At 39.0% G+C, this 16,660-nt stretch overlaps 1 protein-coding gene across 1 annotated transcript in view; it reads left to right on the top strand.

Moving 5' to 3' along the window:
• NLK (nemo-like kinase) overlaps positions 1-15,019 on the top strand; it is a 141,283-nt gene extending 126,264 nt beyond the window's left edge. The window contains exons 8-11 of the mRNA XM_004684871.2: positions 3,471-3,557; positions 9,931-10,129; positions 11,016-11,109; positions 13,211-15,019. Of these exons, the coding sequence (XP_004684928.1) occupies positions 3,471-3,557; positions 9,931-10,129; positions 11,016-11,109; positions 13,211-13,265 (435 nt within the window). The 3' untranslated portion in view covers positions 13,266-15,019. The remainder of the gene's footprint in view (positions 1-3,470; positions 3,558-9,930; positions 10,130-11,015; positions 11,110-13,210) is intronic.
• The last annotated feature ends 1,641 nt before the right edge of the window (positions 15,020-16,660 follow it).

The following is a 16,660-nucleotide window of genomic DNA, read 5'->3' as shown; positions in this document are numbered from 1 at the left end:
TCTGCCTGTTCTGCTCCCCACTCTGTCTCTGGTGAAGCCTCTCGCCGCCCCTGAGCCTCTGGCCTGTACCCCAGTTCTGTATGCACAAATAAAAATAAAATTTTTTAAAAATTTTATGCATACAAGTGCTGGGGTGCAGGCCGTAAGTGTGGGAGGTAAGAGGCTCACCGGAGACAGAGTGGGGAGCAGAACAGTCAGAGCTACTGAAATACACTACGGAGGGGAACAGCAGACAAGACAGGAGATGTCTGCTGGGCCATGAGGATCTCCTCCCTGGGTAGGGATCCAGTTCATGCTTCAGTGGCTGCAGATAATTTCATACCACCAGGAAGGTTCTAACACTTGTCCTGATGATTCAGCATCGGGACCCATTTACTCCTTCATTGCTAAGTGACTTAGAAACTTGCAAAACAAAGAATAAATAGACATGGTATCTTTTAATGGGTAAAGTAATGTGTGTATGTTGGGGGAACTGACAAAAACTTTTTTCCCAATGAGATAGAGCATTTATAAGCCTTTGGGGGTGTTTATCTTTTCTGTTATTCAAATTGATTCTGACACCTTGTATCCATTGGTTTCAACAATAATGAATGGTGAATTAGGAAGAAAATGGCATTAGAAATACATCAGCTCTGGAGTGCATCTTTCTTATAGAGCCAGTATTAAGAACTAAATTATTAATGGTTATTTTTCTGGAGAGGCATTGACAGGACTGAACTGACTTCTTTTCCCTGTCTGTTTTTATCATGTGTATAAAAGGCAGGAATAGAAAAAGCATATAATATGATCATTCTACGCTGAAATGAAATTTAGCCTTATTTTTAGTATATAATTGTTTGGGTGTGCATTTGTAAAGAAAGATAAAATGAGAAGGTATCAGTTTCAAATAGCTTTACATCCACTCACTTGAATTTCACAAATTCCCCTTCTCATATCCAGTCATCCTGAAATGTTATAAATTTTCCCTTCTAATTTGTTTTCTGTCCTCATTCAGTGGTCATCTTCCTTGCCCACCAGAGATGTCTTACTCATATTTTTGCCTAGGGGCTGGCTCTTGGACATTAAGTGATTAGCAGTGATAATGCTAGGTAATCAAGGCTGTACTGGCAGTCTACTAGAAGAGAAAGCCAATGCTCAAGTGACTTAGGTCAGTCTGTGATGGCAAAGTTGGAATTTGAACCATATCACTAGTACTCCTTCCAGTATTCCCTTCCCTAAGCTCACATATTTCACTGCAAAACAGGATGAGGAGGGCCTCCCTGATGACGCAAGGGGGTTAAGTCTCCACTATGAAGCTATCTGCAACCACTGTTGCACAAGTTCGATCCCCTGCCAGGGAGCTGACCCACATGGTGCAGGAGACCTCTGTTGTCTCACCTGCTACTATTCTCAGCAGTGTATTCAGTCATTCTGCCTGTTCCGCTCCCCACTCTGGTGAATCCTCTTACCCCCCACAGCTCTGGCCTGTACCTCAATTCTAGTATGCATAAATAAATGTAAAACTTAAAAAAAGAAACAAACAAAAAAAACAGGATGAGGAGTAGATTCACCTAGAGAGTGAAAAGAATTGCCTGTGGTGAGACATTTTGGTAACAGTTGACTCGAATTTGACTTCCAAACTACACAAGCAAGTATAAAATAAGACAGCTATTCACAGTGAAACCAAGACCCAGATTTGGTGTTTCAAGAATATTAAATTACTTCACTTTATTCAATAAAAGTATTCTTAGGGGAAATATATGTAAATTAAAAAACAAATTAAAATGTCTTTCTACACTTACACCACCCTCCTTACCTTGACTTGCATAAATAATTTCAGAGCTACCAGACTATCATATTTTTACCAAGAAACATTTCTCATATAAATGCATGCACTAAGGAATGGTGCTACAAATATTTGAATGTCAATGATTTATCAACTATAAGGTGTATGCACAATGCTTTTTACATTAGTATTCCTATCAAGTATCATACAATTTTAGAGCCCAAGTAAGTTTCAGCAGTCATTTTTACAACGTCTTCATTTTTTATTTTAAGATTTAATCATTAATGCATACAAGAGCTGGGGTGCAGGCCAGAGATGAAGGGTGTGAGAGAATTCACCACAGATAGGGTGAGGAGCAGCAGGCAAGACTGGAAAGGTCTGCTGGGCCAGGTGGGTCATGCTGCAAAAGCACACATAACTTTATAGTGTTGAGACTTAACCCCTTGCACCACTAGGGAGGCCCCATGTTATGCTTCAGAATATTAAGTTTTAGACATGCTTTATCTAATTAGCTCATGAATTAGAATCCCCCTCACACTTTTATTACTCCTTGACCTTAAGGAAAACCTATGTAGGGTGAATAATTACTACTTAATTATTCTGTGTGTCTTCTTGTTCTTGTTGCATTTTGTTATGTGACTTTGTTGAAAAGAGGCAGAAGTATAAAGCACTTGATTTTGGTAGTTGTCATGGCAAGATTCTGAAGCTGTGCTTAAAGTACAAGGAGACCTTTTAGTGTTAACTTGTATGAGACAGAGCAGTGATTTCACTCATTTGCTCTGTCCCTGACTCTCTAACCAGTGAAATAGAAGCTTTATGAAGTCTGAGGCTTCTCACATCATCAGAGCCATCTTCTGCCTCAGTGCAAATGGTTAGACAAGATCCTGTGAATATACCTGCCACTTAGCAAAAGAGCAAGAAATCTTTGCTAAAGCAATTTGGTGGGGGGCCTCCTTGGAGGTGCACTGTGAAGCTGTACACAGCCACTGCACTATCACAAGTTTGATCCCTGGCCAGGGAGGTGACCCACATGGCACAGCAGACCTCTCCTGTCCCACCTGCTGCTCCCCTCAGCAGTGCATTTCAGTCTGTCTGCCGATTCTGTTTCCCTACTCTGTCTCCGGTGAATCCTCTCACCTTCCCTACCTCTGACCTGTACCCCAGTTCTTGTATGCATAGGTAAATCTTTAGGGAAAAAATGGGGGGGGGGGATAGGAGCTTGGTGGTACCAGTCAAAGCAATGGTTATCTTTTCATGTCCTGTAGCTAGACAGGAGCTTTAGCAACTTTATGTTAATGTTGCTGTAAGATAGAGTTCACATCTTTACTTTGTACCATTTACTTGTTTAACTTTGCATGTGGCCAAAGTCTTAAATCTTTTTGTTTCCCTGGATACATTTGGCTCTTCACTTCTTGCCAAAGCATTTCCTGTGTGGCGCTAACATGAATTCTGTATTTATAGAATTAGCCTTTTTTGTTTGTAGACCCTTTTGTGTTCAGATACATTGGTAATCATACAATTTAAAATATACTATTTGTTGCCTTTGAAGACTTGCTAGTAAGGGGAGATGCATACTTCCTTAGAGTTTAGGCTTTTGGCGCCCATCTTTTGAACTGGATACTTTCCTTGTCATAAATTGATGTGTTCTTATAACTACTTATACATGAGCTTGCTTATATGTTTGAATTCTTTTATTTTTTCACAGCCATCTCTTCCTGTACTTTATACGCTGTCTAGCCAGGCTACACATGAAGCTGTTCATCTCCTTTGCAGGATGTTGGTCTTTGATCCAGTAAGTAGTGCTTGTTTTGTTTTGTTTATTTAAGATTTTATTTTTACTTGCTTATGCATTTAAGAACTGGGGTGCAGCCCAGAGGTGTGGGGGGTGAGAGGATTCATCAGAAGCAGAGTGGAAAACAGAACAGGTGGAGCCACTGTAATACACTGCTAAGGGAAGTAGCGGGCAAGACAAGAGAGGTCTGCTATGCCATGTGGGTCAGCTGCCTGCCTGGGTATTAAACTCACACTACAATGGCTTGTGATAGCCTGATAGCACTGAGACTTCAACCCCTCACCCATCAGGGAAACTCTGATTTCATTTTATTTTTTTTAATACATGTGCTCTAAGGAAAACACCTTAACTTGAATTGGCAAAAATGTGCATATAGGCCTTCCCTGGTGGCACAGCGGGTTAAAGCACAGCACTGAGAAGCTAAAGCCACTTCCGCATGAGTTCGATTCCCGCCTGCCCCGGAGGTGACCACATGGCATGGCAGACCTCCCCTGACCCGCCCCTGCTCCTCCCCTCAGCAGTGTGCTTCGTCCATCTGCCTGTTCTGTCTCCCCACTCTCTCTGGTGAAGCCTCTCGCCGCCCCTGAGCCTCTGGCCTGCATCCCAGTTTTGTATGCACAAATAAATAAATCTTTTTTAAAAAAAAAATGTGCATATAATGACTATTCAAAAGATAAAAACTTCAGTCCCTGGTTTCATATCTGTTATGCTCACTTATCACACACAGAAGTTTATACTGGCATATACTAAGTGTCTCAATATTTGTAAAAAAAAAAAAAAAAAAAAAGTTTGACACCAAGTTAAATCATTAGAAAAAAATTTATTTTTTAATTTGCCCATTATATTGCATAAGGAATACAGTATAAGTAAATGTTTTATTTACTCTTTTGGTTGTTGAGATGGTAGCTTTTCCAGATGCCATTTCTAGATTTCACTCTTTTAGGTATCATATATTCATTCATCCAAAGAATTTATTTATTCACATGTATGCCAATAACTATTGTCAAAGGAGACTCAACAATGGAAGCATTTGGATTAGAAAAATTTATTTGCTACGTGTACAAAGAAATCATCAAACACAAACACAATAAGTATTTACAGGTAGGGGGGAAAATGACACAGAATTACCAGTTACTAACTTTACATTCCTTTGTTGTTAGGAGAAAATAACAACTTTCTCACATGATTATCAAACCCACAGTGTTTAAAACCACACAATCTTCATACACAAGCACAACAATCAAGATTAAAATACTTTATTTGTGTAGGTTTGTGAGAAATAACGAAGCATTTATTTTGGGGCGACCAAACCCAATCAGAGTGACGAAGTTATTTTTGTTAAACATGAGGGTACAAAGTGGGTTCTCTTTTGTTTCTCTTTTCTTTGGTAGGTAAGGTGCTTAGTGTTATAGAAAGCAAGACAAAGCTCTCCTTGAGGGATAGTTCCTGCCCTTAAGGACAGTTTCAACCACATAATTTGCTCCATGAACTCCAGAGTGATTTAGTGTCATTAGTTTGATAGCTTGTGTTATTTGGCATGTTTATCTACATAGCTAACAGGAGAATGTTGATTGATGCAAAGACCTTTTGTGTAGTTAACAAAACTAGAGCCATGCCAACTACAGGCTCCAGAGGTAGTTCCTGATTGCAATAGGGAATTTTTGTAAAAGCCTTGGGTTAGAATTTACTTTTATGTGCCAGGATGGTGTTAGTCTCTTTATTCTGTTTAGATTAGTAACCAAGAACCATGTAATTCACCAGTTCCAGGTTTTACCTACAGTATTCTCTTTCTCAGAGATCCCATGTTTATTTTTTAAAAATTTATTTATTTATGTATACAAGAACTGGGGTACAGGCCAGAGATGCAGGGGGTGAGAGGATCCATCAGAGACAGAGTGGGGAGCAGAACAGGCAGATCTACTGAAATAAACTGATAAAACAGGGGCCTTCCTGGTGGTGTAAGGGTTTAAAGCACAGCACTGTGAAGCCAAGAATTCTAAGGATTCTTTTCTCACCAATTGTGATGATTCAATTAGAAAGTTTTTCATTGTGATTTTTAACCTGTTATATTGAGGGTTAGTGATAAATGAGTGGTTTGGGGTTTTTTATTAAAGGTTCGTTTTATTTATTTATGCACAAAGGAGCTGGGGTGTGGGCCAGAGGTGTGGCAGGAGGTAGGTGAGAGGCTCCATCAGAGACAGAGTGGAGAGCAGGACTGGCAGATCTACTGAAATACACTGCTGAGGTGAGCAGTGGGCAAGACAGGAAAGGTCAGCTGTGCCATGTGGGTTAGATCCCTGGCAGGGGATTGGACTCATGCTGCAGTGGTTGGCAATAACTTGATAGCCTGAGACTTTAACCCCAGCACCACCAGGCAGGCCCCAAATGACTGTGGTTTGTTTTATGGGTTTGTTTTTTTTTTTCATAACGCTTAAAAATAGAACTAATCATAAATAAGCCTGTTTATTTAGTCTGAACTAATTAATTCTTATTTTATTAAACTTGGGTTAAGCAGTCTGTTGCCACCTGTCTGTCTGCTCCTGGATTGAAAGACCCTGACAATCCTGGCTGATTATATTAGCAACACTTCTGAGTTCATACCTGAACACAATTGTCAGCACCTGATAGTAATTCAATTCCTGATCTTTTGCTTAAAGCATTAAGTCTTAGGCAAATATAAGGAAAAAGCAGAGTCCACTAGAATAATGTTGGGGTTTTTTTGTTTGTTTTTTTAGGATTTGTTTATGCATACAAGAACTGGGGTGTGGGCCAGAGGTGCAGGGCATGATGGGATTCACCAGAGACAGAGTGGGCAAATATACTGAAATACACTGCTGAGTGGAGCACAGGCAAGACAGGAGAGGTTGGCTTTACCATGTGGGTCAGCTCCCCGGTTGTGATTGAACCTGTGCTACAGTGGCTGTGGATAGCTTCATAGTTTTGTGCTTTAATCCATTGCACCACCAGGGAGGGCCCTGATTTACGCTATTTTAAAAACTAATTTCCTTTTTAGAAACAGATACTGTTATCACTCATCATAAAATTGTTCAATTCCATAATCTCAGACAAACCAAAATGATTAGGCTTTTTGTGAAAAAACAAACCCAGGACTTTTATAAATTGTGCTATTATTTGTACATATCAATAAAAACAGGTAGAAAACTGCTGTTTTCATACTTTTATAGCTGTTAACTCAGACTGATTTATCTAAAGTCTTCTTATATAGAGAAATATCTTGCATCTTACTTAGTAATAACCAAGTATATTATCTACCTCACACTTAGTTCTTTTAATCTTTGAGTTACAATTTTAGCAAGAAAAAAATCTATAGCACCAATATATTTAATATGTAAGGAAGAATGTTTACATCTTTCCATTTCCTTTTGTATGTCTTAAGATACATAAAAAGACATAAGGAGCCATGTCTTTGTGTTATTACTTTTTATTAAAAAAAAAACCAAGTGGAATAGAAGTTTGCCCCATTTGATTTTAAGAGATCTCATAACTTGATGTGTCAACTCCTTTTAGAAGTATACAAAGTACATCAATTTGAGACTTAAAAATATTTTGTCTGTAAAATGGAAATTTTATCAGCTCTTACTTAAAACTAGTTAGAGCCAGTTTTGATAATGCAACAAAATAGGAGTCCATATCTACTACAAATGTGAATCAGTTAGAGAAATAAAATATGTACAATATGCGATTAAGATATATCAGACATGATTAAGTACCCATTAGTCCTTCAGAAGAATTTCAGTATTGAAATTTTTATGATTTCTTTTAGTATTTTATGATTTCTTTTTCAATTTCATAGGACATTTTTTTCTCTCTAATGTTCATACCTCTCACAAAATGATGACAACTCCTTTTTTGGGAAACTCTAGAAAGAAATGAATTTGTGTACAAAAATAAAAGTTGATCATTGTATAGTAGAGGTTTGACTTATTTTTTTTAAAGGCCTTTCTTAGGTAAGATACTTTAGAGGACCCCATATGATGCACACAGACCATACAAACAGAGTGTACTACCAGTAGCTGGGAAAACACCAAAATCTTTTCAAACCTCATTCTCAAGTTTCAGAAAATATCAGGATCCCCAGACAAACAAAAAAGGAGGAAACTAGATTCCAGCCGCTGATGGCAGCTGACAGAGACCTAATTTCTGACATCTGCCACCTAACAGATGACTTAATGGTCAGATGATAAAATTAAAACCCAGATTCAATCCTTCTGCCACCAATGTGGACACAATTGACCATACTCAATCAGAACAGAAATAGACTTGGCCAAGAACCAGACTTAATGTGCAAAAGCCAAAGAACTCAATCCCACAAGTGAGACTGCCCAGCGCTGCCAAGTGAGAGGGAGCTGAGGACTCAGAGTGACCTAGACTGGACAAGGGCGCTCTCAACAGTCATTTCTTACGGTTGTGACAGTAGCCGTGACAGTGGCCGTTATCCCAGTGGAACCTCCAGAGATAGCTGAACTCATTGGGGGGTTGGGGGTAAGGTTACCAGCTTCTTTGCTAAGAATACCATTGAGTCCAACTCCATAAGGATTGAGTCACCAAATACAAAACATAAACAATAGTGAAAGGAACAAAACCAAGGTTGTTAGTTTTGCATGTGGCTGTGGTAGATAAACAACAGCTTTCTTTTGTAATTATCATATCCTGAACAAGATCATGATGTACCTTTTAACATCAGCATAGCAAAAAATAGTCAGTAAAAGTATTTTAAGGGAATCCAAATTTTTTTTTAAAGATTATTTATTCATATACAGAACTGGGGTACAGGCAAGAGATGCAGAGGGTGAGAGAATTCACCAGGGACAGAGTGGGGAGCAGAACAGGCAGATCGAGGAAGTACACTGCTGAGGGGAGCAGCGGGTGGGTCAGGAGAGGTCTGCCTCACCATGTGGTCACCTCCTGGGCAGGCAGGGATCGAACTCATGGGAAGTGGCTTAAGCTTCTTAGTGCATTGCTTTAACCCGCTGAGCCACCAGGGAGGGCCGGGAATCCAAATTTATGGGAAATATTGACCATTTTATTACTTGGGAGCCCAGAACTTTAAGATGACCCAGTTGTTTTTTATTTATTTGAATAGTTTCTTTTTGTTAAATTGCGTTATGTGAAAAGTTCGATCATATTGTAGGTGGACAGAGGTATGACCCTCCATACATCTGTTTCAACGAAGGAACTTCTCAAAGTTTTAACAGAAAGTTACTTCTGACTTTAAGTTTAGTTTCTGGTGGTTTCTAACAATAGTCTGTGCTCCTAAGTCATATACTCCTCCTACATTACCACTAATTTAAGCTATTCCTTTTTTCACAAGATACAGATGTACAGTTTTTGTTGTACTCTCAATTGAGTCCGTCCTTAAAGTCTTTTTTTTTTTTAAAGATTTATTTGTGCATACAGAACTGGGGTACAGGCCAGAAGCAAGGCTAAGGGGCGGTGAAAGGCTTCACCAGAGACAGAGTGGGGAGCAGAACAGGCAGATGGACAAAGTACACTGCTGAGGGGAGCAGTGGGCAGGTCAGGAGAGGCCTGCCACGCCATGTGGTGACCTCCGGGGCAGGTGGGAATCGAACTTATGCAGAAGTGGCTTTAGCTTCTCAGTGCTGTTCTTTAACCCGCTACGCCACAAGGGAGGGCTGTGTGCTTAAATTCTTTAAATTTTGCTTTCCCCTCTGTGTATGTCCGCTGAGCTAGAAGAAGGGGCAATTTAAGAAAATCAAGTTTAAACGTTGATTGTTTTATGTAAGCCTAAATCTAGTGTTTTAAGTATTCTGATCTGAAGTGCCAGAAAACCACAGGCAGCTGATCTTCAAATGGAGCTGGATATCAAAGCCTTGGGTTCAGACCTTATCTACTGCCTAGTTCCAGCAGCTTGCAGACAGGTGTTTGCCCTATATTGATTTGATATTCTAAGAGAAGAAAAGTTGCAAGCAGCTTTGTAAAATTGCTACCAGGATCACCTCTTTTAAAGCTTGAGACATATTTACAAAAAAGAACCTGTTTTTTTAATATAAACCTATCCCCGCTAAAGCTTTACATCTTTAAATGTCATATATTTGTCATTTTTGACCCTGCATACATCTATTTCAAGGTAGAAACTTTTCAGAACCCTAGCAGGAAGTACTTCTAAGTGATTTAAGTTTATTTTCTGGTGTTTTCTAACAGCACTGTGTTAATCTAAGTCATATATTCCCTCTTTATTACCCACTAATTTCAGTTATTCCTCTTTACACAGGCTATGCCATTAGTTAAGTATAGACTGTCTAAAGCAGTTTCTGTGTCTTGTCAAAGATCCTGTGTAGACAGTCTCATTTACCTGTAGTGTTGATGTACTGGTCTCTAAATTTGATTTCAGTCCAAAAGAATATCCGCTAAGGATGCCTTAGCCCACCCCTACCTAGATGAAGGGCGACTACGGTATCACACGTGTATGTGTAAATGTTGCTTTTCCACCTCTACTGGAAGAGTTTATACCAGTGACTTTGAGCCCGTCACCAATCCCAAATTTGATGACACTTTTGAGAAGAACCTCAGTTCTGTTCGACAGGTTAAAGGTGAGTGTCATTGTTTTTTAACTTTGACCAACAGGATGAATAGTAACATATTTCCATGGAAAGCTGAGATGAGGGTGGTCACCAAAGCCCTCCTCCATGTTGTACAGCCTGGCAGATGGCCCTTTGCTCAGGATGCATATGCGAAGAGTGGTGTGATAGAAACAGGTGATTTATATTATATCCAGAGGCAGATGAGGCAAAGTAATTCATATTTTGTTCTTGTCTTCAAAGCTGACTGAGTTGAGTGTGAGTCAGAATATATTTAGTATATGATCACTCAGTAGGATTTCATTGAATGAAACTTGAACTTTCTTTATATACGACGTACAAATCTTTAAAAAAAAAAAAAAAACCACCATCCATGTAGGTCATCAGTCATTGGGTGATGACAGAGAGGAAATTTCTGATAGTCTACAAGTAATATTTCCTATTGGAGTGAGGATGGGGATTAATGACATCCACAGTTCTGAATGATTCTGCTCTAGGACACTAGGAAGAGAGCAATTCCCAAAGTAACCATTGCAGCACCTAAACACCAATTGAGGTTTTTAAGTGACTTTCCAAAAGGTGATTTAATATTGAGCATTCAAGAGGCTCACTTGTAATACCAGCGCCGTGGAGTCGAATTTCAGGACCATTTTACTCTTCCTACTCATGGGGTTTCCATCTCATGTAAAGCCACCTTTAGGGGTTTTGCTTACACTTAGCAGCAGCCTTCATTTTGGTTTCAAGAAAGGAGCTTACTGGATTCTGACTGCTATCTTGTGCCTGTGTGATTAACTACACAAGTAGGAAGTGTTCAGCTGGTGGCTAGAGGTAACTGAGAACCCACTGCCCCCAAGCCCGAAAATTGGCAGGGGTTGTATGATGTTTGTTTTCTCCACAGAAATTATTCACCAGTTCATTTTGGAACAGCAGAAAGGAAACAGAGTGCCTCTCTGCATCAACCCTCAGTCTGCTGCTTTTAAGAGCTTTATTAGGTAACTATGTAATTCTAACTTTCTCATTAGAACTGAAAGGATGCCTTGCCATGTGTTATTTGGCATGTTTCTGTTTTTATTTAGAGTAGATAACACAGATAAAAGGTCCAACAGAAAATTCCTGTTACAAACATTGGCTTTCATCAAAAGCCTATTAAAATCTTCAGCCTTTGTTTTTTTCTACACTGACGCCAATGAACTTTGGCAGTGTTTGCTCAGACCACTGATGGTTTGCCTGATCAGGTAGAAAGGAGACACCCCTGCAGGGCAGCAGGCTGCCACAGTTCTGGAGTTAGACAGAATCCTTTCCCCCTAACAGTTTTGTCCCTGCTACATACGTACCATCTGAATAATAACTTCAAGCAAGAAAATTATTTACTGAACAGCTGTTTGGCCTGTTTAGAGAAGCCAACCGGGCTTATTGGCTAAAGAACTATAAGCCTACTTTGGAAATTCATTCTCTTTGTTTCTCTCTCTTTTTTTAATCTCTTTTTCCTTACCTTCTTGCAAGTCAGAAGAAAGACACACCCAATAATATGAACAGGGGAGATTTAATAATGAGAAAGAGAATTTAATTACCAGGAAAAGATGCTCAAAGGCATAAAAGAAGATTCTGACAGGTCCTGAAGTAGCAAATGCAGAAAGTAGTTGTTCCCTCAAGTCTGAGGAAGAGTGAGCAGGAAGAAATTAAGAGCATAGAGAGGCCCCTTCATCCTGAGACTAATAAGATCTAAACCTCTTTGGCGAGTGTGGCCATCACAGGAACATACAGGTTCAGGGTGACAGAGAAATTTGCCTAAAGGTGGAGGTAGAACTAGGCATCAAAGAGCCCTCCTACTAGGTTGCAGAGAAACTAGCAAAAAAAAATTTTTTTTTTGGTTAGATCAAAGCTGGGCCTACCACATTAAAAACAACAACAAAAAAAAACACCACCAGAACCAGGAAGGGAAACTGGCCTCTAAAGCTAGGGCCCTGTGCTCGGGCCTTCCAGCGCCCTCTGTTGACAAAGGCTAACATTGAACCAGATGGCAAAGGAAAAATGTGGTGGGTCTGGCTCTGAATGAAGACAAAGAAAGGGTAGATTTGGATGTGAAAGGACCCATCCTTCCTCCTTTCTTTCCCAACTCCTCCCCCCCATCCTTCTTCTACCCTCTCACTGCTGCCTTTCCTTCCCTTCCTTCACACCTTTTAACTGGCCTTGACATGGTCTTGAAGTTGCTTGCATTTTTAATTTAGTCCAGAGTTTTATTTATAATTTTTAAAACCCAGGTGCCTTATTTCTTCCATGTATTGTTATCTGTAGAAAGAAGGAATCAATTGCAGTTTTACTCCTGGAGTTTAAAAGCACATTCTTATATTTTGCCCTAAGAGTTAGTGACCTGTCAGTCAGGTGTTTTTAAAATACCTTTCCAGGTGCAAGTCACTCAGTATCCTGGGCCTGGGGAAGCAAAATTGTTACACCTCCTCTCGTTTATCATCTAAGTAGACAATGTTTAGACAGACCCACAAAATAACTAATAAAATAGATCTATGGATAACAAATACTAAATGACTGTCCGTGCTACTCAATTTTATCAACTAATTAATTAGTTGATGAAAGAGTACTTACGAGGCTCATTCAAAATAGGTCCCCATTTAAATTCACTAGATAATTCTTTACCTCTAGGGTTACTTTTCCTGATTGATTACAGAACTTATTTTTAATTGCTACCATTTATATTGTTAAGTAGCCACTGTGGAAAGATGTTCCATACATCCTCTCATTTATTCATCACAATATCCTGTGGGGTGGACAGCATAATTCTTTTCCATTAAATTTTCTTGGTGTCACACAAGTAGTGAATGATGTGTTATTTTCAGGCTATTGTATTAGATGTGTATTCAGGCTATTGTATTAACCACTATATCAGATCGTCTGAGTACAGATACAGACCCTTAAACAGTTTGAAATAAATGCACCTTTAAAGACGCTTAAAGAAAAATTAAAATTCAGAAATGGACTTAACAGTTTCCTTAAAGGAAGAGAGCAAAAAACAGGCAGCAAGAATTGCCCTTAGTGTATTGGGCTGACTGCGATCTCCACCTCTCCATTTCCTTCCAGTTCCACTGTTGCTCAGCCATCTGAGATGCCCCCATCTCCTCTGGTGTGGGAGTGACAGCGGAAGATGATGACTACTGAAGATGTAATGTAGCTTTCCACTGGAGTCTGGGATTTGCAATTCTGGAGGTTAATCATGCTTGTACTGTAATTTTACTAATGAAGTTTTAAATTAACAACCACTACTTGTATGATATGAATAATATTTAGAAATGTTACTAGACTTTTAATCTTGTAAAGTGGTTGTGCTTTTAGAAGAAAAATATTTTACCCAGAGTTGCACATGTTTTATGAATTTAGTGCAGCTGTTATGGCTCACCTCAGAACAAAAGAGAATTGAACCAAATTGGGGAGTTGGGGGGTTTGTGTTTTTGTTTGTTTTGTTTTGTTTTTCTTTTATAAAATGAAGTGAGATTGTTCACACACATACATGCACACACGCACGCACACACACGACAGTCATACATTTTGATATTTGAGCCATTCCTGAAGATTTGGGGTTTTCTAAAATTAAGGAATCTAGAAACCTTGCCTGCGACCAATCATGGAGCCACGTGAGCTGATCGTGGCTGCACCTGGGGGGTGGGGGGTGGGGCATGCCACCTGAGGATCAAGCCCTATGACTAGCTTCTCATTAGAGCCGTGACAGTGATGTGTGCTGTCTAAAATCCAATGTTGTGGGTAGAGAGAATGAGTTTGTGACTAGGAGAGACTAAACCTTTGTTTTCCTTACCCAGTATAAATATATATATATATATTTAATCTATTTTTATTAGAAGTTTTTCTGCTCTTTCTTACATAAAAAATTCCCCAAGCATGCATCTTTCATGTGTGTAAATAATTAATTTCTGGGCTAATTTCAAAAGAACCCCAACATTGCTGTATAGAGAGAGAACTAGCTTGCACATTTTAGGTCTGTGAAATTTTGTGAGACTTTTCCTGCACTGGACAGTAAAAAATAAATAAATAAAAGACAAAAACAAATTTTAAAAAGTTTTAAAGCCACAAAAAAAGGCACATAGGGAATTATGTCAAATGTGTTTGTGTCTTTAGGCAAAGCTGTGGGAGTCTTGAAATGTCACAGTAGTAAATAACTTATTACTTTTTGACAAATTCTTTTTCTGTTGGAACACTGAATTCTTCTGTGCATATGTATATATGAATACAAATTGAAGGCCTCTACCTCCTGGAGTTATACAACTTGGCTTGTTTACCTCCACATGCTGATGATGACTATTTTTTTTTTTTAAGTTCAATGTGGAGACTTGAAACTTGAATGTCCCTTCCAACTTTTATATTAAAAATAAAAAGACAAGAAAATTGAAGATCATTTTTCACCTGTACAAGGAATACTAATGGATCGTCTTAAAATTGGTCTAGGAAAAAACCTTGGTGTGTGTTATGGACAATTAACTGTTAAAGTTATTGTAAGTTATCTGTATTTAGCAGAGTATTTTCATCTTGAGTGATCTGAGCTGAATTTGAAGACTATTAATAAGTTATGTTTGGAAGTTTTAACTTCAATGAAGTAATTATTTGCTGTGAAAGAAACAAACATTGAATTACTAAACAAAGATGGTGCAATATCTTTGTTTTTTTTTTATGAGGCTCCTGAGAATCAACCCAACTGAAGCATTTCAATTCACTTGAATGAGAAACGTGTTTAGTATCAAAAGAGCCCAAGAAGACACTGGTGTGAAAGGTACAATCTCAGAGGTTGGTCAATTACCGTGGCACACTTACTGGTCACTTTGTACAATGTAGATTTGAAGTACAGTGGTGAAAACATTAAATGTGACATTTGAAAAAGAAGTGTCATCTGTTTTATTTCAATTCCTTTCCTTTGTCTTCTCTTCATACATCTTGTATGCCCAATTTGAGACATTTCCTATTTATATTTCCATGTTGATCTTTGAAGTAATTATTGTTTTAAAAAATTTTCTTAGAAACTTGCCAAAACATAATAAAAACTTAGTTAACAATCACCAAAGACTGACTTAAATACATAAAATTTGATAGTCCTATCAGACCTTAGAGACTAACCCAGTGTTTTTCAGATTGTTTTTGTTTTTTAAGCAGATTACCCTATTTTTATGCATAGTCTAAGTCAAGTATATTGGAGTCCAGTATATTAAATATAAGTGGACTGCTCTGAGTGAAGCAGACCATGAAGTCCATAGTCCTCCCAGCTAAGAGGGAGGTCCTGGCTGGGCCATGGTGACCAGGTGAGACCTGACCCCAGACTGCCTGCTTCAGAATGTTTACCCTGACCCTGGATAAAGCAGCATTGCAGACGGCATGGACTTCTCCCTGTCTTTATTTAGCAAAATCCATCAACTTTTTTTAATCTGACAGGAGAGTTTGACTGTTCTAATTCACAAATACACATATCATTGATTCAACAAATTTAGGAAAACCAACTTTGTCACTTTTAAGAGTAGTTAAGTCCTTGCTAATTACTAAATACGGGATTGCTATAGCCAGTGGATTCAGTATGGACAGAAAAGTTAGGACTGTAACCAGCTATTTGCTTTTCCTCTGTGGTGTTTCATTTTTACATGTTACTTTTATGTAAGATATGTTAAAGAACAGCACCCAAGATTTGCATACATTTTGAAATTGATAGCTTTGGCGTGGCTATATCCCACTATTCTCCTTAACATTCAGCTAGGCTGGTAGTAAATGGACATTTTAGTCTCCTCTGTGGTTACTTGACTCTCCACCTCACCTTCCTTAAATGTTCTTTCCATGGTGTATGTAACACCTCTCTTGCTTTTCTCCCTGTTTTGAACCACAACTCTTTCTCCCTTTACAGGCTCTGTCCTCTGCTTAATCCTCAAATGTTTTGCACCCCAGGCTAGTGATCAGTCCTGGGTTTTCTTCCTACTGTAAAAGCCACAGGTTCTTGATTTGGCTACTTGGTAGAATCACCTGGAAGACTTTGAGAAATCCCAGTGCCTAGGCTACACCATCAGATCAATTAAATCAATCTCTGGAGGCAAGTCAGGTATCAACTTGGTGTTGTTTTGTTTTGTTGCTCTTGTTTTGTGGTGATTTTTTTTTTAAGTTCTTGAATTGATTCCACTGTACGGACAAGATTGAAATCCACTACTGGACACTCTCATGACCTTAGGTGCCCTCGTGGCCTCATAAATATATAGAAGCGAGGTCGATTGCTTACCTATATATACAGAAAGGGGGGCACAATTGGGGCCAGGTCCAGACCCTACCTCCTCTTCACATTGGTGAGGACCTATTGCTGGGAGGCTGGGGGGGAGGTGCGGCCGGGGGTGGGGGTGGACTCCTTACAGTATACCACCAGATGTTTCTTTTTTTTGTGAGGTGGAAGAGAACTGTTTGGGTGGCAATGCTCCTGGACATAGACTGAACTATCTATCACATTATGTAAATCAGAAATTAGTTTTCCTTATACCAATCTTTTTTTTTTTTTTT

This window comes from Condylura cristata, unplaced genomic scaffold, assembly GCF_000260355.1.
Source record: "Condylura cristata isolate star-nosed mole 26May11 unplaced genomic scaffold, ConCri1.0 scaffold00017, whole genome shotgun sequence".
Classification (NCBI taxonomy): Eukaryota; Metazoa; Chordata; class Mammalia; order Eulipotyphla; family Talpidae; genus Condylura; species Condylura cristata.
This window is presented reverse-complemented; position numbering and strand designations above follow the sequence as displayed.